General features: G+C 39.3%; 2 protein-coding genes across 2 annotated transcripts in view; one reads left to right on the top strand and one right to left on the bottom strand.

The window, feature by feature from the left end:
• LOC140731852 (uncharacterized) overlaps positions 1–2,968 on the bottom strand; it is an 89,107-nt gene extending 86,139 nt beyond the window's left edge. The window contains exon 1 of the mRNA XM_073053768.1: positions 2,952–2,968. The gene's annotated coding sequence lies outside the window, so the exon portion shown is untranslated. The remainder of the gene's footprint in view (positions 1–2,951) is intronic.
• The window catches only part of LOC140731851 (NADPH--cytochrome P450 reductase-like), a 92,578-nt gene that overhangs the window by 24,237 nt on the left and 44,899 nt on the right, over positions 1–23,442 (top strand). The window contains 2 exon segments of the mRNA XM_073053767.1: positions 2,124–2,337; positions 17,535–17,583. Coding sequence (XP_072909868.1) covers positions 2,124–2,337; positions 17,535–17,583 — 263 coding nt within the window.

The following is a 23,442-nucleotide window of genomic DNA, read 5'->3' as shown; positions in this document are numbered from 1 at the left end:
GTCATATTTTGGCAAAGATTTAGCTGTATTCTCTCCTGTTTTTTCTCTTATGCACTATCTATAATGCAACTTTTCTCCCCCTTGAGAACAGATATAGCTCTTGTGTCAGCCTATCCACTATCTCTTAAGATTTGGAGTAACTGTGCACCATGTCACAGAAATGACAGCTTTATTTTCTTTAGTAAATTTTGCAGTATCTGGATATCACTGGCAATGCTAGCATTTATTGTGCACCCCTAATTCTCTTAAAGCTAGTAGTTAGTCCCTATCTTGAACAGCTATTGTCCTTCTGGTGCTGAGCACTGTTGGGGACTAAAGTCCTTGGCTTGGAGGTAGCAGTTGAAAACTTAGGAGGTGCTGTCAGAATATCTCGGTGACTAACCGCAGTGCATCTTGTAGATGGTGCAAACTGCAGTATAATGATTGTGGTGGTGATAAGAATGAAGGCGAAGCCATCCTATTTATTAGCCTCCTATGTACCCCCTTAAACATTTATTCTCTCCTTCACTGAAGTATAGTGGTTAAACAACAGTAAGTTGCTTAAAACCTTTCCCAGGCTCACATTTGGAAGAAGAAGTGCACAAACACAACTGTTAATGTTTACACGAGGAAATCTGCAGATGCTGGAAATTCAAGCAACACACACAAAATGCTGGTGGAACGCAGCAGGTCAGGCAACATCTATAGGAAGAAACACTGTTGCCCTTTCGGGCCGAGACCCTTGGTCGGGACTTTTCGTCAGTTAATGTTTGTAAGTTTCCCTGGCTTATTGTACTCAAATGCTGGAGCTTATTAACTAGTGCTCTGTGCTCTGTCTTGAAGAACTACAGTGGTTCAAGATGACAGCTGACAATATAATGCTCAAGGACCATTTGGGGATTAAGTGCTTCCTCTGCCGTCTACACCAACATACTGTGAATGAATCAAAGAAAACAGTGCTGCAGTTTGGGTACAAAAATGGAACTCAGCAGGTCAGGTAGCATACATGAAGAGAAGTAAGCAGTCAATATTTTGGGTTGAGGCCCTTCATGCCTGGAGTAGTTCTGGTTTACTTGCCAAAGAAGGAATGTAATTGCCCTAGAGCAGGGGTTCCCAACTTTTTTATGCTTGATCCCTACCATTAACTGAGGGGTCCAAAGACCCCAGCTTGGGAACCCCTGCCCTAGAGGAAATGTAGTAACAGTTCATCAGTCTGATTCCTTGGGGTGGCAGGCTTTTCATATGAATGATAGGTTAACTTAAGCATTATTCACTTGCGTTTAGAAGAATGGGAAGAAGCTCCCTGAAATATACAAAATCTAGGCAGACTGGATGTTAAGAGAATGTTTCTAGAGTATAAGGGAAATGATTTCACTGAATGGGTTTGTGTCTGGAATTATCTAGTATGGAAGGCCAAGTACTGTATGATAATGTAAGTAGATTTCTGGACCCGATATCACAAGGGCTATGAGGAGTAAGAAGATCAGATTTCACTGCATTAAATGATGGAATGTGTTAAATTGTTTGATTGGCCTCCTATTTAACATCATTAAGCTTTCAACTGTTGCCTTTGGGTGGATTAATCTTCCATTCCACACCTGAATTCAACAAAGGACTTTTACCGGTCACTTGTAAGCTTGGTGTCATTGTGATGGAGATATTTTCATCTCTAGAATTTGGAACTTGGAGCATTGTAAGAGTGGCACAAAAATAAGTATATTTGGCTATCAATAAAACTCAAGTCCTGGAAATGGGATGATTTTATTCAGCAATTTTAGTACAAATGTGTCTTCCCACCCTGCTTCAAGTGCCTGAAAATATCCTTTGTTCTTCCTAAATGTTGCACAAAATAAGTTCTACTGACTACCTACTTCCAGGGACACATTAGCACCTTAATATTCAATAACTGTGAGAAATAGTCATCCTCACAAGAGGGCACGCTGTGTTTGGAATCCTTTTTTCCCCCTTTGCTGCACCTCATTGTATCACTTTTGAAGTAAGTGTTTAGATCCTGAACAGCTTGAGTCTCTAATATATTTCCCATCTAACAAACCCATTACTGGGTAAAGATATTTGTGTATTTGATATTAGTTTGGGGAAACTGATTTTTTTCTAAGACCAATAATCTATCCTTTTTCTTTTAGAAACCTGGTTAATGAGAAACATGGATTCTTCTGAAGCAGAGAATATTGCATCCACAGCAGACAGTGCTGCTGAGTCTTCCACGCTAGTGGAAGGCTCATTCTTCAGTACGTTGGACATCTTTCTATTCTCCCTTCTTGCTGGGTTTGCAATCTATTGGTTTGTCTTCAGAAAGAAAAACATTGAAGTCACTGACTACAAAACAATAACACAACAGTAAGTGTTTAAATAAGACATCTGATAAAGGCATTAAATTAATTGATTTGTGTTGTCTTTGGGTAGTTGGGGAGTATCCTGAGGTTGGCAAACATTGATAGAATCATTCTTTGAAATTTTCTGGGCTGTTTGTAAGAATGGTATCACATTTTATCCTTCAATTTAATTTAATCTTAGTGCTTATTTCTCTCATGTTTCTAGACTCTACCTCTAGTTAGATTTGGAATGAAGGGATTATTTTCACTGGATGCTAAAACATATGTTTTCTTTTCCTCCCCTAATCCCCTAACAAGAAAAAACAGATTCCTGAGTGCAGTTTTGTTTGGAGTAAATCTATTCTGGCATTGTTGAGTGTCACAGAGTCATAGTTTTTTATACAGCACAGAAACAGGGCTTTCATCCTACCACATTCATGTAGATCTTTTTGATCTTTTAGTCCAACCACAATCATCCCATTTGCTTCAGTTGTGAATGCTGTCACTGAGCCACTTGCAATCTGATTTTTTTGTTTAGGAAGTGGGAGAATATCTCATGAAAAAGAAAGGTTGTATCTAGCAACCTCTGCCATCACTTTCTCCAGTACTAATATTGGTTGCTGTTGGGGGTCTACTAACCTTATTGATCAGAGTTCGCAGCCGGTCACAGTGAAGGATTTTCTTAGACAGCCAACTGGAAGTGTAAAAGCACAAAGTAAAACTGGTGTTTTAGAGAGGGAGAGTGAAATAAAGATCAAAACATTCACGTGTATTTAGAATAGGAATGAAGAGGAATTTCTTCAGCAAGGATGTAGTCAATCTTTAGAATTCATTGCCACAGGCTAATATTGAAGCTAAGTCATTGAGTATATTTAAAGCAGAGGTTGATAGGTTTTTGATAAGTAAGGTGGTCAATGATTGTGGGGAGAAAGCAAGAGAAAATGAGGTTGAGATGGAAAATAAATAGGCCATGATCGATTGGTGGAGCAGATGTGATGGGACAAATGGCCTAATTCTGCTCCTATGACTTACAGTTGTATGATTAAAATGGAAGTTAAAAGTTCAAATTTTTGAAGATGTTTATTATTCAAATACATTATATTTAGAAATGGTCAGTAAATTTACACATAATATTTAAATAGCTGGTGCCATTGATAGTAAAGATGGTTATCAGAACTTGGAGTCTTGATCAGCTGGGTAAATATGTCAGGGGATGGCAAATGGAGTTTAATTCTGATAAGTGTGAGGTGTGGCATTTTGGGAAGACAAATGAGGGTGGCACTTTCCCAATGAATTGCAAAACCCAGGGAGTGTGTAGAACAAAGGGACCTAGGAGTACAAGTATGTGGTTTCCTGGATGTGGTGTTGAAGCTGGATTTTGGCACACTAACCTTCATCTGTCAGTGAATTGAGTATGGAGGTTGGGGTGTTATTGAAGTGGTACAAGATGTTGGTGACATCCCATTTGCCACATTATATTCAGTTTTGGTTACCCAGCTATAGGAAAGATGCCATTAAGTTTTAGAGGTTAGAGGAGATTTATGAAGATATTGCTATGATTTGATGGACTGGGTTATGGAGAGAGGGTGCATAGGTTGGGACTTCCTTTCATTGGAGCTTAAGAGAATGAGGGGTGACTTGAAGGTGTATGAAATCATGAGGGGCATGGATAGGATTAATGCTCAGCCTTTTTCCTAGAGTTGGGGAATCAAGAATGCACACAGTATACGGAATAGGATTGATGATCTTGTAGCGCAGCTAGAGGTTGGCAGGTATGATGTTGTGGGCATCACTGAGTAATGACTGGAAGATCATCGTAACTAAGGAGCTTAAGTCCAAGGACATGCATTGTATCGAAAGGACAGGCCGGGGGGGGCGGGGGTCAGCTTTTTTTAAAAAGTGATATCAAATCCTTAGAGGTGACAAAGGATGAGAAGATATGGAATCATTGTGGGTAGAGTTAAGGAACTGCAAGGGCATAACGACCTAATGGGAGTTACATACACACCCTCGAACAGTAGAAAGGATGTGGGCTACAAATTACAACAAGAGATAGAACAGGCATGTCAAAAGGGCAATGTTATAATAGTCACAGGGGACTTCAATATGTACCGTAGATTCCGGACTACAGAGCGCACCTGATTAAAAGCCGCTGGCTCTAATTTTAGAAATAAAATCAATTTTTTAATTGTAAAGGCCGCACCGGATTTTCGGCCGCAGGTGTCCCACGTTGTAATATGAGATATTTACACAGAAAGATATTACACGTGAGGATTTTTTAACTTTTAATTAAATCCATATGGTAACAAAAACAAATACATATTGCAAATGCTTTTTTTCGAACCGTGCCCGTAACGCGGCTACTTTTAAATATATGTTGCGTATACTTCTTTACTGAACAACATTCCAATATCTCCTAACGACTGGTAAAAAATATATATACTGCAGCCTACCAGGAAAAGTTATTGATCACCTTTAACTTAAAAGCAGCGTTCGCTCAGATCCAAAGCCGCTCGCGTAATGCGCTCCCTCCCTCCGTCCCGTTTCATCGCAAACCGGCATTTTCCCACAAGACACCGCGAAACCGGGTGTGACGTCATAGCATCCCGCGATGTAGTACAGAAAACAAATATAGTTAAAACTCTTCTAACTTTAACTAGAAAATGAATTACTAAGCGAAAATATTATAAACTAAGTAACTGCCATAAGGCAGCACAATGCTTCGAGTGTTTTCCATGTTGATGAGGGTGAGTACAAATGACTGATTTACAATAATTTAATTGTGAAAGTGCGCTTGATTTATCGTACAATTTCATTGGACCTCTGTGAACTACTCATCAATTTTATTGGTCTACTGTTATGAGGCAAAATGTTTACGAGGCGGCATGAAAAAAATCATGTATTAGCCGCTCCGGATTAAAGGCCGCAAAGTTCAAAGCTGTTCAAAATGTGGGAAAAAAGTAGCGGCTTAAAATCCGGAATCTACGGTAGATAGATTTGAAAAAATAGCTTGGTACTTAATCCCAAGAGAAGAAATTTGTAGAATACTTTCAATATGGCTTTTCAGAGTAGCTTGTGGATGAGCCCACTGGGGAAAAGCAATTTTGAATGAACCAGATTTGATTCGTGAGCTTAAGATTAAGGAACCCCTGGGTGCAATAATCATAATATGATGGAAGTCACCCTGTAGTTTGAGAGGGAGAAGCTAAAATCAAATGTATCATTACTACAGTGGAGGAAAGGGAATTACAGAGGCATGAGAGAGGACCTGGTCAAAGTTGATTGGAAGGGGACACTAGCAGGGATATCTCTGGAGTTTCTGGGATCAATTCGGAAGCCACGGTGTAGAACTATTCCAAAGGAGTAATAGTATTTTAAAGAGAGAATGAGGCAATTATGGCTGGCAAGGGAAGTCAGAGACAGCATAAAAGCAAAAGAGAGGGCATATAATATAGCAAAATTAGTAGGAAGCTTTTAAAAAAGTAAACTTTACAAAAAAAATGTAAAGATTTTAAAACGGAAGTAAACTTTAAAAAAAAAGGTGAGAAAAGGTGAAGTATAAATATAAGCTAGCCAACAATATGAAAGAGTTAAAAGTTTCTAAAGGTATGTAAAGAGTAAAAGGAAGTGAGAGTGGATATTGGACCACTGGAAAATGATACTGGAGAGGTAGTAATAGGAGACAAAGAAATGGGGGATAAACTTGAGTATTTTGCATTGGTCTTCATTGTGGGGAACTCTTGCAGAGTGCCAGAAATTTGAGATTGTTAGGGAGTAGAAGTTAGCGTGATCCCTTTTACTAAGGAGAAGGTATTTGGGAAGCTAAAAGTAGATAAGCCTGACTTCAGTGGTTGGGAAGATATTGGAGACAACTACTTATAGATGAATTTTTGGGATACTTCGAGGCACATGATAAAATGGGCCAAAATCAACATGGTTGCCTTAAGGGGAAATCTTGGAATTAATGGCTTTGTAGCCAAGTTTGTGGACAATATAAAGATAGTTGGAGAGGCAAGTAGTGTTGAGGAAGTAAGGAATCTGTAGAAGGACTTGGGTTTGGGAATGGGCAAAGAGGTGGCAGATGGAATACAGTGTAGAGAAGTGTATGGTCATGCATTTTGTTAGAAGACTGTAGACTGTTTTCAAAATGGAGAGTGCATTAGCCATCAGAGGTACAAAGGGACTTGGGAGCCCACATGCAGGATTCCTTAAAGGTAAAATTGCAGGTTGAGTTGGTGGTAAGGAAGGCAAATGCAATGTTAGCATTTATTTTGAGAGGACTAGAATATAAAAGCAAGGATATAATGCTGAGGCTTTATAGCATTGATCAGAACACACTTGGAGTATTGTGAGTAACCTTGTGCCCAGAAAAGGTTCACAAGAATGATCACAAGAATAATCACAGGAATGCAAGGATTAATGTATGAGGTGCATTTGATGGTACTGGTCTGTACTTGCTGGAGTTCAGAAGAAACTTATTGAATAATGAAAGGCCTAGATAGAGTGGATGTGGAGAAGATCTTACTGTAGTTGAAGTCTAGGACCAGAGGGCACAGCCTCAGGATAGAAGAAATATCCCTTTAGAACAGAGATGAGGAATTTCTTTAGCTAAGGTATGGTAACTCTGTGAAAGTCATTGCCACGGACGGCTGTGAAGGCCGTCTGGGTATATTTAAAGTGGAGGTTGATAGGTTCTTAATTAGTAAGAGCAGCAAAGGTTATTAGGAAAAGGCAGGAAAATGGAGTTTGAGAGGGATAATAAATCAGGCATGATGAAATGTTGGAGCAGACTTGATGTGGCCAAATAGCCTAATTCTGTTCCTATGTCTCATAGTCCTATGCTCTTAAGCACTAGAGGGCATAGCGAAGAGAATTAATAAGAATCGGAAAGGCAACTTTTTCACCCAGAGGGTGTTTAAAATGTGGGAATGTGCTGCTAAAGCAAGTGGTTACAGCACTACATTGGTTATTGATTCCTATTGAATCGCTTTTTTCTCACTTGTAAGCTGATGTCCTTTTTGTTCTTGATTTCCCCAACTGTGGAAAAAACACTATGCCAAGAGTTCCCAATTTTTTTATGCCATGGAACCTTACTATTAACTGAGAGGTCCGTGGACTCCTGGTTGGGAAACCCTGTACTATGTGCATCACTCTGGCTACACCCCTCATAATTTTGTACATCATTATAAGATCATCTCTCATTCTCCTGTGCTCCAATGAAGAAAGTCCAAACTACTATTGTGTATTTTTGTTATGTAAGAATAAGCAGAACCAAAAGCACAAGAAAATCTGTAGATGCTGGAGATCCAAAGCAACACACACACACAAAATGCTGGAGGAACTCAATAGGCCAGGAAACTTCTATGGAAAAGAGTGTTAAGTTGATGTTTTGGGCTGACACCTTTCATCGGGACTCAGGGTTACCAAGTAGATTTGAGATGATGTTAGACAAAATTGAATTTTGAAACAACTTGAATTTCAATGAAAAATCAAAATTTAGTTCAGTGTGGTGATTCTGGCTCAAATTATTCTATTGCAATTTCTTCTCCTCTGGATGAAAACAGACTTGCAACCATCCTTTAGATTGTCAAGGATGTTGGTTTGAAAATGATTAAAAGTAAATGTGAAAGGGGAGCTATGGCTGCTTTCATGTGTGGCTGTGAGTTAGCTGATATTTGATGAGAATTTATGCACATTTTCTGCAAGTGTCCACTATCATACAATTAACTTGGTAAGTGCTATTGATAAAAATCAATTTTTGTTTTAATTTTGCATTGTAATTAGCAAGCACAAATGTTGATTGTTACCTAGTATTTTTTGCTTTCTGTAATTGTTTGATGTAATGCATCATTCATTTGAAGTGAAAAGAAAGGGATATGTCGTGAGTACAGATCTTTTATGATAGATTATGTAACCATAGCAGCAGACTACCTCAGTTCAGCCCTGAAACAGCTGCCTTTAAGCTCGGCTAGTCTCTTCAAGAGGGTATTGAATGTGATGCTGCTGTTGCCAAGGGAAACACCAGTGGAAAAGAGAAGCGGATTGCAAAAAGGTTTCCTATGCAAAAGAAACAACTAGAAAATTGAATTTTAATCCAAGTGCTCAAAGGCCAGCAAATGATAGTATGGGTATAGTGACAGTGCAAATTTACATTAGCTGACATTTCCGCTGAAGAGTTGTGAGGCTATACTTTATCGTTGTACTCAAAGATGTTGATTGTGGATTGCTGACAAGAGTGAATAGTTCACTGGGGACAATTAAAGATAAAGGTGGCATAAATGCAAGGGAATTCTGCTGAATTTGTCTGTTTCCATGATAAGCTGGGAAACTTGCAACTGGAAATATGGGCTGCATGTACTCTGTTCGCCAGCAGGATACAGATCTAAGCAGGTTGGTGTTTACTCATTAATGTTGAATTATACTTGCACATTCTGTGCTATTATATTAAATGCTTTGAGTTTGACTTGTGTTACATCGAAAGTGGAGGCTGTCTCCAGAAGGCAGTATTTCCTAGTTGCTGCTAGGATCTCATTTGGTGTTACTGTATTGGAACACTGGTAAGAAATGAGTCATAAAAGAACTGCACATGTTTAAAATACAAATCGAAGGACTGGAAGTGCTCAGCACGTCAGACTATGAGGGAAGCAGTTCACAGTTTGGACCAATGACCTTTCATTAGGAGAGGTGGGAACAAGCATATTTTGTGCTACCTCTTGTCTGGCTAAGTGCATGACCAACAACTCAGAAGTTCAACACCATCTAGGATAAAGTTGATTGGTACTCTAAATGCTGATTCATTCCCTGTACCATCAACACATGGGGTTACAGTTAGTTCCCTGGGCTAGCTGGATAACTCCCAAGCTCAAGACCCTTAAATCAGGAAAGCAAGAGCAGCAGGTGAATGGGAGCCTCACCCATGTTTGTTCCTCTCTCAATCATGTACTTTCTGACTTGGGCCTTTGTCACTGGGTCTAACTTACAGAATTCTCTACTTAAGAACATCTTGGGAGTACCTTCACCAGAAGGACTACAGAGTATATGCTACCATTTGGGTAATAAGTTTATTTATTTGCATTTAATAAGATTCAGTGCAGAATAGGTTCTTTGAGCTGCATTGCCCAGCAATCCCTTGATTTGATCCTAGCCTTAGCATGTGATGATTTACAATGAGCAATTGACTTACTAATTGTTATATCTGTGGACTGTGGAAGAAACCCACGAAGTCACTGGGAGAATGTACGAACTCCTTACAGCCAGCAGAGGGAATTAGTCTTGTCAGAACCTGAAAATAATTTTTAAAAATGTTTGATAAATGGAGAGACTGATGAAAATGATGCTGCTAGCTGAGAGGGTGTGCTGAAAGTTTGTTAATTGCGCATAGAAGAATGACAGAAAAGAGAAAAATATGTCTGAAATTGAGTTAATGGAAGTCGGAAATTGAGAACGCTCGATATACTTGAGTGTTAGGGCAGCATCTGGAGGAGCTGATGTCCTCTGGAAATGATGTAACTTTAATGTTGCCATTAATGGTGGTAGAGGCTTTTTCCACCTTCATATCAAATGTTAGTTTGCAGCTGCACTATCTTGAGCAAAGAGCAGTCACAATATTGAGATAACTTGCAAGATACTCCGTTCAAAAAAATTTCAGAATTCCAGCATTTTGTTTATATTTAAAGTATTTAAAATAATCATTAGGTCAGACAGGAGAGAAACAGCACTTGAGCAATGAATTTTCATTGGAGTGCCTGTTCTATGAATAGGAACTGTGTTATGCTTGCACAACATAGGATGGACTGCTATCTTGTCTAACAATGTCATTTAGTGTCGGAAACAAGTCTAGGTACGCCACCAGCTGCTATATTGAAGTTAATCTCCTGGCACCCGAGATGAGGACTAAAGGGTATTTTGTTTTAGTTTGACGTTTCTTCAGTTAATTCATGATTTAAAGCTACTGGATAAAGCTTCAAAGCAATGTTAAATAAATTGCTCATTTCCCACAAGGTGTGTATTTTCATTTGACTTAAAAGACACCTGCAAAGTGGGTTGTTAAAGTTCTAATAGGACTTCAAGAGCTTTGTCTCTGTAAAACCACATCATGCAAAGTAGCACCAGGTTAAGTCAGCATCCACTTACTTTTGTATTTGGTACACCCTTTTATGCTGAAACAAATTGATTTTAAATTATAATTAAACTCTTTGGAATAAATAAGACTGCCTCCAATGAGGTCTAAGCTAATCTTTTCTTTGTCAGTTTCTTTGAAGATTCCTTTGTCTCCAAACAAGTCATACCAGGTTCACCTTTGCTTTTCTTTGAATGTGTTTTGTGATTTCTGTTGGAAAGATGGTTGATTTTTTAAAAGTACATATTAGTAGCCACTGTGTTGCTGGTCTTGTAGGGAATGAATATTTAGAATGGTTGATGGGTGCCCTGTCATTTTTTTTTGTTTTGAAAATTACAAGTTCAGCCAGATTTGATTCTGCCCCATGGAGATGCCTGTTGATTTTGTTCTCTTTTTGACTGCATGGATTTCCTTGGGTTGCTCTAGTTTCCTCCCACATCGCAAAGATGCACTATGATTTAATTGGCTACTATAGTTTACTCCTTGGTGTCGGTTAATTAAAGGAGTTGATAGGTATGTATGAGAAACTAAGTTGCAGGACTATTGGGGACACAAAATGGATCAACACACATAATATTGGATAAACTCAGCAGGTCACAAAGCATCTATAGAGAAAAAGAACAGTTGATGTTTTGGGCCAAGACACTTCTTCAGGAATAATAAGAAGGAAGTAGACACTGGGATGAAATGGTGGGAGAAGCACAAGTTTGGCAGTGATAAATGAATCTAGGTGGGAGGGGGTAAATAAGTAGCCAAGGGAGGGAGTGGGAATGATACAAATAAGCTGAGAGATGAAGGATTGAAGTTACCAAAGGCTGAAAAAGATGAAATCTGATAGGGGAGCACAGTGGACCTTGAATGGAATAAAAGGAAGATGAAAGACCAGAGAAGGTATGGGTTATGAGAGTGGGAGAGGGAAAGGGAAAAGGTAGTGGGGTCAGAAGGGAAAAGGAAAACGAATGGATGTGGGGGGGAGGAGAGAGGAGAAGCACTGGGGAATGGTTGATAAAAGTTAGAGAAGTCAATGTGGATGCCATACTGGATGGAGTAAGGAGCGGGACTAGAAATAAGAGATTTGTAGATGAGATGGTCGAAGTTGAGGAGTTGTTTAACTATGACATTGGAAGTTAATTAAACTGTAGTGTAGCCATGAACAATTTTGAAAAATGTGGTATAGATCCCAAGACCCCTATTCACTTTGTAATCTTTGCTTTCCATATAGAGTGTGAAATCTTTCTGTATATACTCTGATTCTCTTGGATTTGTTTCAGATTCTGCCAGTGTGAATTTTCCCTCAAGTAAGTGGGTGTTAGAAGAATTGGTAGGTGGGAAAAGAGTAGATGATCATATAAATGTATAGGTTTCATGAAAATAGAGAAAAAGACTGATGGGAATATCCTGAGGACCAGCATTCATATGATGGGTCAAATAGCAGCCTCCTATGTCGCACAAAAGAACTGAAGTGTTAAAAAGGTGGGAGTTCTGGATTTTGTTAGAGGCAATCAAGGAGAAAGCATTCTTGGGACAGTGGTCCTACTTCAGTTCGATTGAACATAATTAAAGGAAGAGGACAAAGATAAAGTGGGAGTAAAGGTTTTTCATTGTGTTTATGCCAATTTTGCAAATTAAGTGATTTTAGCCACAGTCATCAGAAATGACCACTTGAGGATAAATTAGTTTTGCAACAATGGAAGGCATTGAGATGATTCAAATGGTTCTGTTCATTATCAGAGAATGTATACAATATACAGACTGCAATACATGTCTTCGCACACATCCATGAAAAACAGAAGAACCTAAAAGAATGAACAACAGAGAAACATTAGAACCCCAAAGCCCCCTCTCCCCCATCCATTATAGCAAAAGCGTCAGCACCCACCATCCACCAAGCAATAGCATCCAAAGAGAGACCATGAACTGCAGTCAACAAAAACAGGTTCTCTCCCTCATTAACAAGGGACAGAGTGATATCACCCATTTCAAAGTGAAAGGCGAGACTGACGGTCGCTGTTACGATATTAGTCTGCTGTGTCATTTTTTATTCCGAGATTCTCTGATTTGAGAATCGGTAGCAAGCTCTCAGCTCCCACCATTTAGAGAGAGAGAGAGAGTGTGTGTGTGTGTATGTGACTGCTCAACTACAGAGACTTCTGTCCATACATTCATCACAGCAATATCCTGATGTTCCTTTTCCCACGATGCCTCAGTTGGAAACACCAGCCTGGAATCAGTTGTCGACGCCAGCCTGGAATTGGTCATTCACAGTGCCTCACCCAGAGGCACCATTTTCCAAGCCCCATCTGAAGAATGTCAGAAATTAGTTGGCCAGCGAGTTCTAGGAATGGGAACTCATCCGCTGTTTTTTTTTTAAAAAAAAAGGAAACCTTAGTTTGAGTGTATTTGCAGATCAGGACCTTGATAGAACTCTAACCACCTTGAAAAGGGGGAAAAAAGAGACATTAAAGAGAGAAATTTAAGCTGTTTCTGCAGATTCCGCTCGAAGAGGCAGCCACTTGGTGCCATCTTAAGTCCACCCAGTTAGTTTGGGGTGAATGTTCTCACACAAAAAACAAGATTGTCAAAATTGTAGGATTGTCAAAAACAAGAGAAAATTGCAGATGCTGGAAATTCAAGCAACGCACACAATCCTGGAGGAACTCAGCAGGCCAGGCATCTATGGAAAAGAGTACAGTCAACATTTCAAGCTGAGAAAGGTCTTGGCTTGAAATGTCAACAGTACTCTTTTCCATAGATGCCTGGCCTGCTGAGTTCCTCTAGCATTTTGTATGAGGATTGTGAAGCCTAGAGCCCCCTGGATTATTAGATACTTAGATGGGTAGTACGAAAATGAAATCTGTTAGACACCAGGAGCTGAATACAGCTATTAGTTGATTTACCAAAGAGAAGCTTTCCTGAAAATTGTTTAGTTGAGCAAAATTTCATAAAACTGGAAGACTTAGTACAGTGCATTGTAGGTATTTCATTACAATGTATTTCTCTCTTGGAGAATACTAGGATATTTGATGTAGCAGGAAATCCCTTCATAATTAGAAGGGACATTTCCCAAAGTGTTGAATTGGTTGAAGATAAAAAATTATGAATTAAACATGCTTAAATTTTTTTTAAACGTGCAGCAGAAAACCAAGATGACAATGCAAGGTGCATGGGTGAAATTGGAAAGGAAATTAAGAAATGAGATGGTTTTGAATATTATAAGCAAGTAATATTCAGAAAATTCAAAATCCTGTTCCATGTACAGAGAAAGCCAAAGGATAACTAGTGGACTAGTAAGGTCTAATGTGGACTAAAGTGGTAGTTTCTGTGTATAGGCAGATGGCATGGGTAAGGTTCTTGAATAATTTGCAACTCTCCACAAAAGTGTGTGATGTTGATGTTGTGATTAAGCTGTATGGGTGAAATATTGGATGCAATACGCAATATAAGTGGAGATGAAAATTAATCACTACACCAGGAGGGACTATATTAGAGTATTTTTTTAAAAAGAAAAGAAATTGTGGAGGCTCTGTTTGCAGTTTTACTAAAAATCACTAGCTGCATGAGTTAATGGCAGAATGTGGGAGTGCTGCTTATCTTTAAAACAGAATGGGCAAACAATGTAATGAACTAATTTATCTTCAATGACAGTGTTATAATCCATTGTACTAAACAATATAAATGTTGTACTGTGTTCTGCTCTGGTTATGATGTTACAGGAGTGATTAATTGTGATAGAGACCATGCAAACATGAGAAGATGTTGGCAAGACTGGCTAACTATATCTCTGAAATAAGGTCAGATAAGCTAGAGGTTTTTTTTTGGATCAGAATCAGGTTTGTTATCATTGACTGATATGTCATGAAGTTTGTTTTTTTTTCAAAATGCAATGCAGTGCAAAGGCATAAATCAGAAAGTCAAAGTATGATTTAAGCGAGGTTAATAAATCTAAGGAACCCAGGCAATAAATACGGCTTGATTTCTCTTATTGCAGAGACCAAAAGCAAGCAGTCATAGGTTTGAAGCAATTGCTGGAAGGAGACAAATGTTTTCACCCATAGTCTAAATACCCAGATGGAATACGAGGTGTTGTCCCTCCAACCTAAGTGTGGCCTCATCACAACAGTGGAGGAGGCTGTTGATAGACATATCTGAATGGGAAGTGGACACTGTGAGATTCTGCTTTTTCTGGCAGTGCTCAGCGAAGCAGTCTGCCCATCTATGTCGGGTCTTACCGATGTACAGGAGGCCACACCAGGAGCTCCAGACATAGTACAGCAACCCAGCAGACTCTCAGGTGAACTGTTGCCTCACCTGGAAGGACTGTTTGGGGCCTTGAGTGCTAGTGAAGGAGGAATTGTAGCACTTGTTCTGCTTGCAAGGATAAATGCCAGGAGGGAGATCAGTGGGGAGGGACGAATGGATAAGGGAGTCACAGAAGGAACGATCCCTGCAGAAAGCAGGATGTGGGGGGGAGGGGGTGGAAGGAAGATGTTCTTGGTGGTGGGATCCTGTTGCATACAGTGGACTTTTACCCATTGTGTTCATTTCATCATGTTCCTGTAGCTGCATTGGATTCAAGTACAGGACTGGGTGTGTGATGGCATTGCGTTAATGGGTTAGTACACACAAGCAGATTGTCCACAAGGTCAGAATGAGCAGAGGCATCTGATGTTTCCTTGTAGGTGCTAACCGGAACATGGAGCTGGAACTGATCCATTGGGTGTCAGGTTTTACTTGACACATGGAAGGCCACTGGGAAATGGCTGTACACAGCTCTGCTTTTACTGCAGATTTAGTGTTAACATGATTTGTTAGTTATCTAGAATAATTCCTGTTCATTAAGTAACTAATCAGTACTTAACTTTAACAGCAAAATGCAGGAACAGGGGAAGGCTAAAATTTGTTGCTGTTCAGTGAGGTTATAGGTGATTCATACCTCCTTACAATTTTTTACCTCCTGACATTCTCACTTAATTAAATTCTGTCCAGGCCTCATGAAGATTCCTCCAGCTTTTTCTATGTACTATTTTGATTTCCAGCATCTGCAGATTTTCTCTTATTTGAAATTCTGTGCAGTGTGATTTGAAATGTTTAAGTGGCTAAGCTTTTCCCTTTGGAAGGAAGGGAGTTATTTCCTGTTCAGCATTTCACTCTTATTATTCTTTTGTCTGTGTTCTTGCTCTCTAACTGCTCCGATTTATTCATTGTCCAGAGAACTTTGTTTGCAGCTTATCCCCTTGGTTACCCTGCTTTTACCCCATCAGAGACAGCTTCCTCCCCGTTCTCCCTGCATTTTAACAAGCTGCTACTCTTAACCAACCTTTGGCATGAAATGCTTAATGGTTCATTTTAATGTCAGAGATGGCATACAGTATACAACCTGAAATCCTTCCCCCTCGCGCACACAGGAGGCAGCAAGGCATCATCCCTCCCCCTCCCCAGCTTGTTCCAGCAGAAAGCATCAGCCTCCACTACCCACCAAGCAATAGCAAGTCCCCAGAGACCATGATCTATAGACTCAAAAACTAGAATTAGAATTATTTTGCACATTACAGATGTAGTTCTTAGAATGTAATACTTGCTACCTTGGTAAAGATAATGTAGATGCCTATAAAATTGGACAACTACATGAAAGATGCGCTGGAAACCTGACATCTGCATATGGAATGAGAAGAGACCCTAACCCTAACTCAGTACTGAATAGTTGGGCTGAATGGCTTATTTCACCAAATCTATGGCACTGGTAAGGTCATTCAGTCATGTTTTCATTATCTACCAAAAATACACTGTTTGGGTTAATTGCACTGGACTTCAGAATTGTTTACAAATCACAACACTGTTAGCTTGTTCTCAGAATGATCTGGCTCACATTTGAGAGTTGCAAGTCTGATTTCTGACCATTTGCTGTTATAATATTGATGCTCCATTGCATTTAATTCACTGTTGCAAATATGCACAGTTGAGTAATAAATTTTCTTGTGAATAAGGGAAGTTTAAAGACACTTGCTGTATGAGTTTAATGGGACAACAGCAAATGGAACCCCAATATGTGATAGGGCAATAAATCACCTGGTGAGCCAGATGCCAAAAACTTGAAATTTTTAAATATTAATTTAGTGCATTATTGATGTTTGAAGGTAACTAGCAAAAGAACTGGAATGAGTTGCATTTTAATTTGGTAAGTTGATTTAAAAATAGCTGAAAGAATTGTGGAAAACTGAAAAAGGATGAAATAAGTGGGGATAATTGACAAAAGGCAAAGCAAAGGCAACAGCAGTCATGTTTTAATTGGCTCTTTGCAAAAAAATAATTCAAGGCAACTTGGAGGGCTGAGCCACCATCTGTACTGTTATGATTTTGATTTGCACAAAGCATGTTTTAAAGTATAGTTTGGAAGGATGGTGGTGATGTGAAATTTTTAGGATTTTGTACAGAATTGGTAGACATTTATTTTTCACTAGTGAATGATTGTGAAACAATGGTGTAGAACTTATATTTTGACATTCAGTAATTCGGAGAAGTAGGGAAGGTATTTCACAAGGGCTAATGATTTACAAATAGGTTCACAGTTTTTTTGCTTTTTTGCCCTGAACCTCATAGCTCTGCACTGAACATCACACTGTGCACCTGGGCCAGCCCTATACCAGCCCCCACAGTTTTGCAAAGTGGAGCAGTGCAAATGGAGGACAAGGATTTTCACAGCTCCAAGCACAGCAATATGCAGTCTAGTGAAAATTTGTTTTTTAAGCATATAGCTGTGAGATCTTAAGTACTTGCAAGTGATCAGATTGGAGGGCAGAAGAGTTGTAACAAATTAACTCTGTATTGGGTCGCACTAAACAAGGTATAGGTTGGGTTGAGTTGACTAGAATTGCCTTTGATAGCAAATAGTTAATAGATGGGGTAATTAAGGTTGTTGATTAAATCATCTGATAGCATATCTTAGGACAAGTATTGGTAGTATGGGCGATAACAAAATGATGAGCTAGATCTTGTTAGTCACTGTACAGGTACTATTCAAATTTGGCTGTCATAAAGAAATCTTCCAACAACTATCGAAGATCTTCTTCAGATCCTGTGTCTAAGGACTCAATTTATCTTTTCAGAACACCAACAGTACGAGAAACCAGCTTCATTGAAAAAATGAAGAAAACAGTAAGTGCATTTTTCACCTTTGATATATATTGTGGGAGATTAATGCAGTCAGTCATTTATAGGGAGCAGACAGTATTGAACTAGTTTCCTCTCTACCAGTTTTGTAGTTGTTTTCTAATAGGTTTCTCTATATACCAAGTGGAACTAAATTACACTTCACAAGATTCCTGGGTTCTATGATGTTAAACCTTTCTTCCTCTGTGCAGAGTCCACTTTATTTTGATCATCTTGGTAAACTATTTGCTGAGATTAATTGTAATTTACTTTTCACCATCTTAAATTTCCAAAACAGTTGTGGTTTAATCGTGTTGTGCTTTAGATTTATCTTCTCCACTTGTTTCTGTTCCATCAGCTCCTTAAGAACCTCTTTCAGACACTATGGCCATCTTAAAAACAACTCTAGTTTCTTGATATTAGGCAGCCTTGTGACATTATGTATTAGTCTTTTCTTTCTTCCTCTGTGGCATACATTCTTGTAAAGAAAAGGGAAGAGGTCCTGAAAGGAGAATATAGGGAGTTAGGAAGGGAGTTGAGAAGGAGGACTGCAAAGGTAGTAATCTCGGGATTACTGCCTGTGCCACGCGACAGTGAGAGTAGGAATGGAATGAGGTGGAGGATAAATGCGTGGCTGAGGGATTGGAGCAAGGGGCAAGGATTCAAGTTTCTGGATCATTGGGACCTCTTTTGGGGCAGGTGTGACCTGTACAAAATGGACGGGTTGCACTTGAATCCTAGGGGGATCAATATTCTGGTGGGGAGATTTGCTAAGGCTACTGGGGAGACTTTAAACTAGAATGGTTGGGGGGGTGGTTGGGAATCAAATTGAAGAGACTAGGAGAGAGGAGGTTAGTTCACAAATAGAGAAAGCTTGTAGACAGTGTGTGAGGGAGGATAGGCAGGTGATAGAGAAGGGGGAGTGCTCAGACCGAAGATGTAGGGGAGAAAGAAGAAAAAGAAGATAGTAAAGTTGTTTGCACTGTTAGGGATAAACAGAGTAAGAGGTGGAGAATTTCTTAAATGCATTTAATTTAATGCTAGGAGCATTGTAAGAAAGATGGATGAGCTTAGAGCATGGATTGATACCTGGAAATATGATGTTGTAGCTATTAGTGAAACATGGTTGCAGGAGGGGTGTGATTGGTAACTAAATATTCCTGGATTTTGTTGCTTTAGATGTGTTGGCGCATGGCCTAGTGGGCAAGGCATCAGAACTAGTAACCTGAAGGTCACTGGTTTGAGCCTCAGCTGAGGCTATTTGGGTGGAATTGAGGAATGGGAAAGGTGTAGTAATACTTTAGGGGTGTATTATAGACTACCTAATGGGGAGCGAGAATTGGAAGAGCAAATATGTAAGGAGATAGCAGATATTTGTAGTAGCACAAGGTTGTGATTATGGGAGATTTTAATTTTCCACACACAGATTGGGAAGCTGTAAAAGGGCTGGATGGTTTGGAGTTTGTAAAATGTGTGCAGGATAGTTTTTTTGCAGCAATGCATAGAGGTACCAACTAGAGAAGGGGCAGTGTTGGATCTCCTGTTAGGGAATGAGATAGGTCAGGTGACGGAGGTATGTGTTGGGGAGCACTTTGGGTCCAGTGATCACAATGCCATTAGTTTCAATATAATTATGGAGAAGGATAGGTCTGGACCCAGGGTTGAGATTTTTGATTGGAGAAAGGCTAACTTTGAGGAGATGCGAAAGGATTTAGAAGGAGTGGATTGGGACAATTTGTTTTATGGGAAGGATGTAATAGAGAAATGGAGATCATTTAAACATGACATTTTGCGGGTACAGAATCTTTAGGTTCCTGTTAGGTTGAAAGGAAAGGTTAAAAGTTTGAGAGAGCCATGGTTTTCAAGGGATTATTGGAAACTTGGTTCGGAAAAAGAGAGAGATCTACAATAAATATAGGCAGTATGGAGTAAATGAGCTGCTCGAGGAATATAAAGAATGTAAAAAGAACCTTAAGAAAGAAATTAGAAAAGCTGATATATACCTCAAGAATGGTTGAAAAGAGATAAATATCTGATGAATATACTGTTGGTGGCTGGTAAAAAGACTTACTAGGAAATGGTTATCACAGGAGAGCCCAACTTTAAATACATGGATGGAAATTACAATGGACATTTACAAAATGGAGAAGATAACAGCATATGTTAATCATAAGCTGGAACAATTTGATTCATACTGTGAAAAATGGTTTAACTACATAATGCCTCATAGGCCTGATTTTATTCTCACAAATCAATGAATCTGTTGTAAAAAAAATCACTCCCTACTTGTACATAGTTCTTTCCTTTTGCTCGTTTTTTCTTTCCACTTTTTTCTATAAGTGTATACCTCAGATAAATACTTTGTGGAGATTTGTGATATATGATATATGTACAATGTCTGATACATCTTATGGAAATGTTTGATGATGAATTTCAATAAAAATAAATTACAAAAAAAAAAGAAAAGCTGAAAGAAGATATGAGGTTGCTTTGGCAAGTAAGGTGAAAATTAATCCAAAGGATTTCTACAGTTATATTAATAGCAAAAGATAGTGAGGGATAAAATTGGTCCCTTAGAGAATCAGAGTGGACAGGTATATATGGAGCCAAAAGAGATGGGGGATATTTTGAACAATTTCTTTTCTTCGGTATTCACTAAGAAGGATATTGAATTGTGTAAGGTAAGGGAAACAAGTAGGGAAGTTATGGAAACTATGACGATTAAAGAAAAGGAAGTATTGGCGCTTTTAAAGAATATAAAAGCGGTTAAGTCTCTGGGTCCTGACAGGCTATTCCATAGGACCTTGAGGGAAGTTAGTGTAGAAATAGTAGGGACTCTGACAGAAATATTTCAAATGTCATTAGAAACGGGAATGGTGCCGGAGGATTGGCGTATTGCTCATGTGGTTGGTTCCATTGTTTAAAAAGGGTTCTAAGAGTAAACCTAGCAATTATCGGCCTGTAAGTTTGATGTCAGTGGTGGGTAAATTAATGGAAAGTATTCTTAGAGATGGTATATATAATTATCTGAATAGACGGGGTCTGATTAGGAACAATCAACATGGATTTGTGCGTGGAAGGTCATGTTTGACAAATCTCATTGAAATTTTTGAAGACATGAGGAAAGTTGACGAGAGTAAAGCAGTGGATGTTGTCTATATGGACTTCAGTAAGGCCTTTGACAAGGTTCCAAGGTTAGTTAGGAAGGTTCAATCGTTAGGTATTAATATTGAAGTAGTAAAATGGATTCAACAGTGGCTGTATGGGAGATGCCAGAGAGTAGTGGTGGATAACTGTTTGTTAGGTTGGAGGCCGGTGACTAGTGGTGTGCCGCAGGGATCTGTACTGGGTCCAATGTTGTTTTATCATATACATTAATGATCTGGATGATGGGGTGGTAAATTGAATTAGTAAGTATGCAGATGATACTAAAATAGTGGATAATGAAGTAGGTTTTCAAAGCTTGTAGAGAGATTTAGCCCAGTTAGAAGAATGGGCTGAAAAATGGCAGATGGAGTTTAATGCTGATAAGTGTGAGGTGCTACATTTTGGTAGGAATAATCAAAATAGGACAAACATGGCAAATGGTAGGGCATTAAGGAATGCAGTAGAACAGAGTGATCTAGGAATAATGGGGCATAGTTCCCTGAAGGTGGAATCTCATGTGGATAGGGTGGTGAAAAAAGCTTTTGGTATGTTGGCCTTTATAAATCAGAGCATTGAGTATAGGAGTTGGGATGTAATGTTAAAATTGTACAAGGCATTGGTGAGGCCAAATTTGGAGTATTGTGTGCAGTTCTGGTCACTGAATTATAGGAAAGATGTCAACAAAATAGAGAGAGTACAGAGGAGATTTACTAGAATGTTACCTGGGTTTCAGCACCTAAGTTACAGAGAAAGGTTGAACAAGTTAGGACTTTGTTCTTTGGAGCGTAGAAGGTTGAGGGGGGACTTGATAAAGGTATTTAAAATTATGAGGGTGTATCCAGAGATACCGGCCACGTGACAGATGCACTGCTGCCTGGCTGGTCGGAGGACACACCACATGCCAATCAACATTTGGTCCCTCCCAACTAATCAATGCACACCTAAATTATTGGTCACCTTAATTGGATTATCTCACCCAGCCCCATGCTATAAAAGGTGAGACTTGTCCCTGGCTCGGTCTCTCTTACAGACCACCTCATTGAAGGTAAGTGCATTGATTTATGTTTGGGAAGGTCTATCGTTTGTCCTGGTAAGGGAGCCGTGGCTATCCAAGGTCAAGGGGGATAGCTGTTATAGTGCTTTTCCCTTGTTCTTTGTATGTGTAACCGTACCCTGTCCCCACACCGCTTCCTGTGTATTGTAGTTGCTTGTGTTGACCTGACTTCCCCTTTAATAATAAATTCCTTATTATTAAAACTGTGTGTGTCCAGGCCTCTACTGTTGAGACTCAAAGAACCAGTTATTTCCATCACAACAGAGGGGGATAGATAGAGTTGACGTGGATAGGCTTTTTCCATTGAGAGTAGTGGAGATTCAAACAGGAGGACATGGGCTGAGAGTTAAGGGGCAAAAGTTTAGGGGTAACACGAGCGGGAACTTCTTTACTCAGAGTGGTAGCTGTGCGGAACGAGCTTCCAGTAGAAGTGGTAGAGGCAGGTTCGATATTGTTATTTTTAAAAAAAAGAAATTGGATAGGTATATGGACCGGAAAGGAATGGAGGGTTATGGGCTGAGTGCAGGTCGGTGGGACTAGGTGAGAGTAAGCATTCGGCACAGACTAGAAGGTCCGAGATGGCCTGTTTCCGTGCTGTAATGGTTATCTGGTTATAAGATGTACTTGTCCTTGACCCTCATTGTTCCAAGGAGAACAGTCCTACATGTTCCATCCTCTTCTTGTAAATTAAAAGCCTTTATCTCTGAAAACACTTGGATAATTTTTCCTCTTAATAATTCTCCTGAAGTAAGTTCAGAATTGGCCATACTCAGTTGAGACAGGTTAGTAACGTACCTCATTCCATATTGGACCTCTGTGGCTGGTGTGTGTTTACGTCATTTAAAATGTGTTGGGGAGTTATGTCATTCTGAAGCTTTAAGCTATATTCATTACTCCTTTCTGTCAATTTTGTAAGTTTATTTTGCAGCTTTGTTTGGTCATCAAGGATATTATATACGCTCCAAAGAATAAAGACCTAACTTGTTCAACCTTTCTCTGTAACTTAGGTGCTGAAACCCAGGTAACATTCTAGTAAATCTCCTCTGTACTCTCTCTATTTTGTTGACATCTTTCCTATAATTCGGTGACTAGAACTGCACACAATACTCCAAATTTGGCCTCACCAATGCCTTGTACAATTTTAACATTACATCCCAACTCCTATACTCATATATATAATTTTTTTAATGAAAAGACTTAATATCTCAAATGAGTCCTGGCAAAGTCATTTGCTTCCCCGGGTGAAAAATATTATTATTACACCACTGAGCCAATTCTGTAGGCAAGCTCTTGGCCCGAAACATTGACTGCTCGTTTCCACGGATGCTGCCCAACCCGCTGAGTTCCTCCAGTGTGTTGTACGTGTTGCTTTGACCCCAGCATCTGCAGTGCACTTTGTGTTCTGTAGGTAAGCTGCCACTTTCTGATTAACTTCATGGACTTTGATCATTATAGTTACTACTTTGTTTAATTTTTTCCCAGAAGTCCATATAGAGTACACACGTCGCACAGATTGATGAATTGTCTGTTACGTTACCAACAGTTCACTATTATAAAGCCAAGTGGAGTCTCCTTGAACATTCCATGATAGCTTTCATTCATTTCTCCACCACTGGCATTAATCTTGTGTTCATGTCCTTTATATTTGAGTGGGACACTGTTTA

This window comes from Hemitrygon akajei, chromosome 8 (assembly GCF_048418815.1).
Source record: "Hemitrygon akajei chromosome 8, sHemAka1.3, whole genome shotgun sequence".
Lineage (NCBI taxonomy): Eukaryota > Metazoa > Chordata > Chondrichthyes > Myliobatiformes > Dasyatidae > Hemitrygon > Hemitrygon akajei.
Note: the sequence above shows the minus strand (reverse complement) of the source record. Positions and strands in the feature narration are given on the sequence as shown.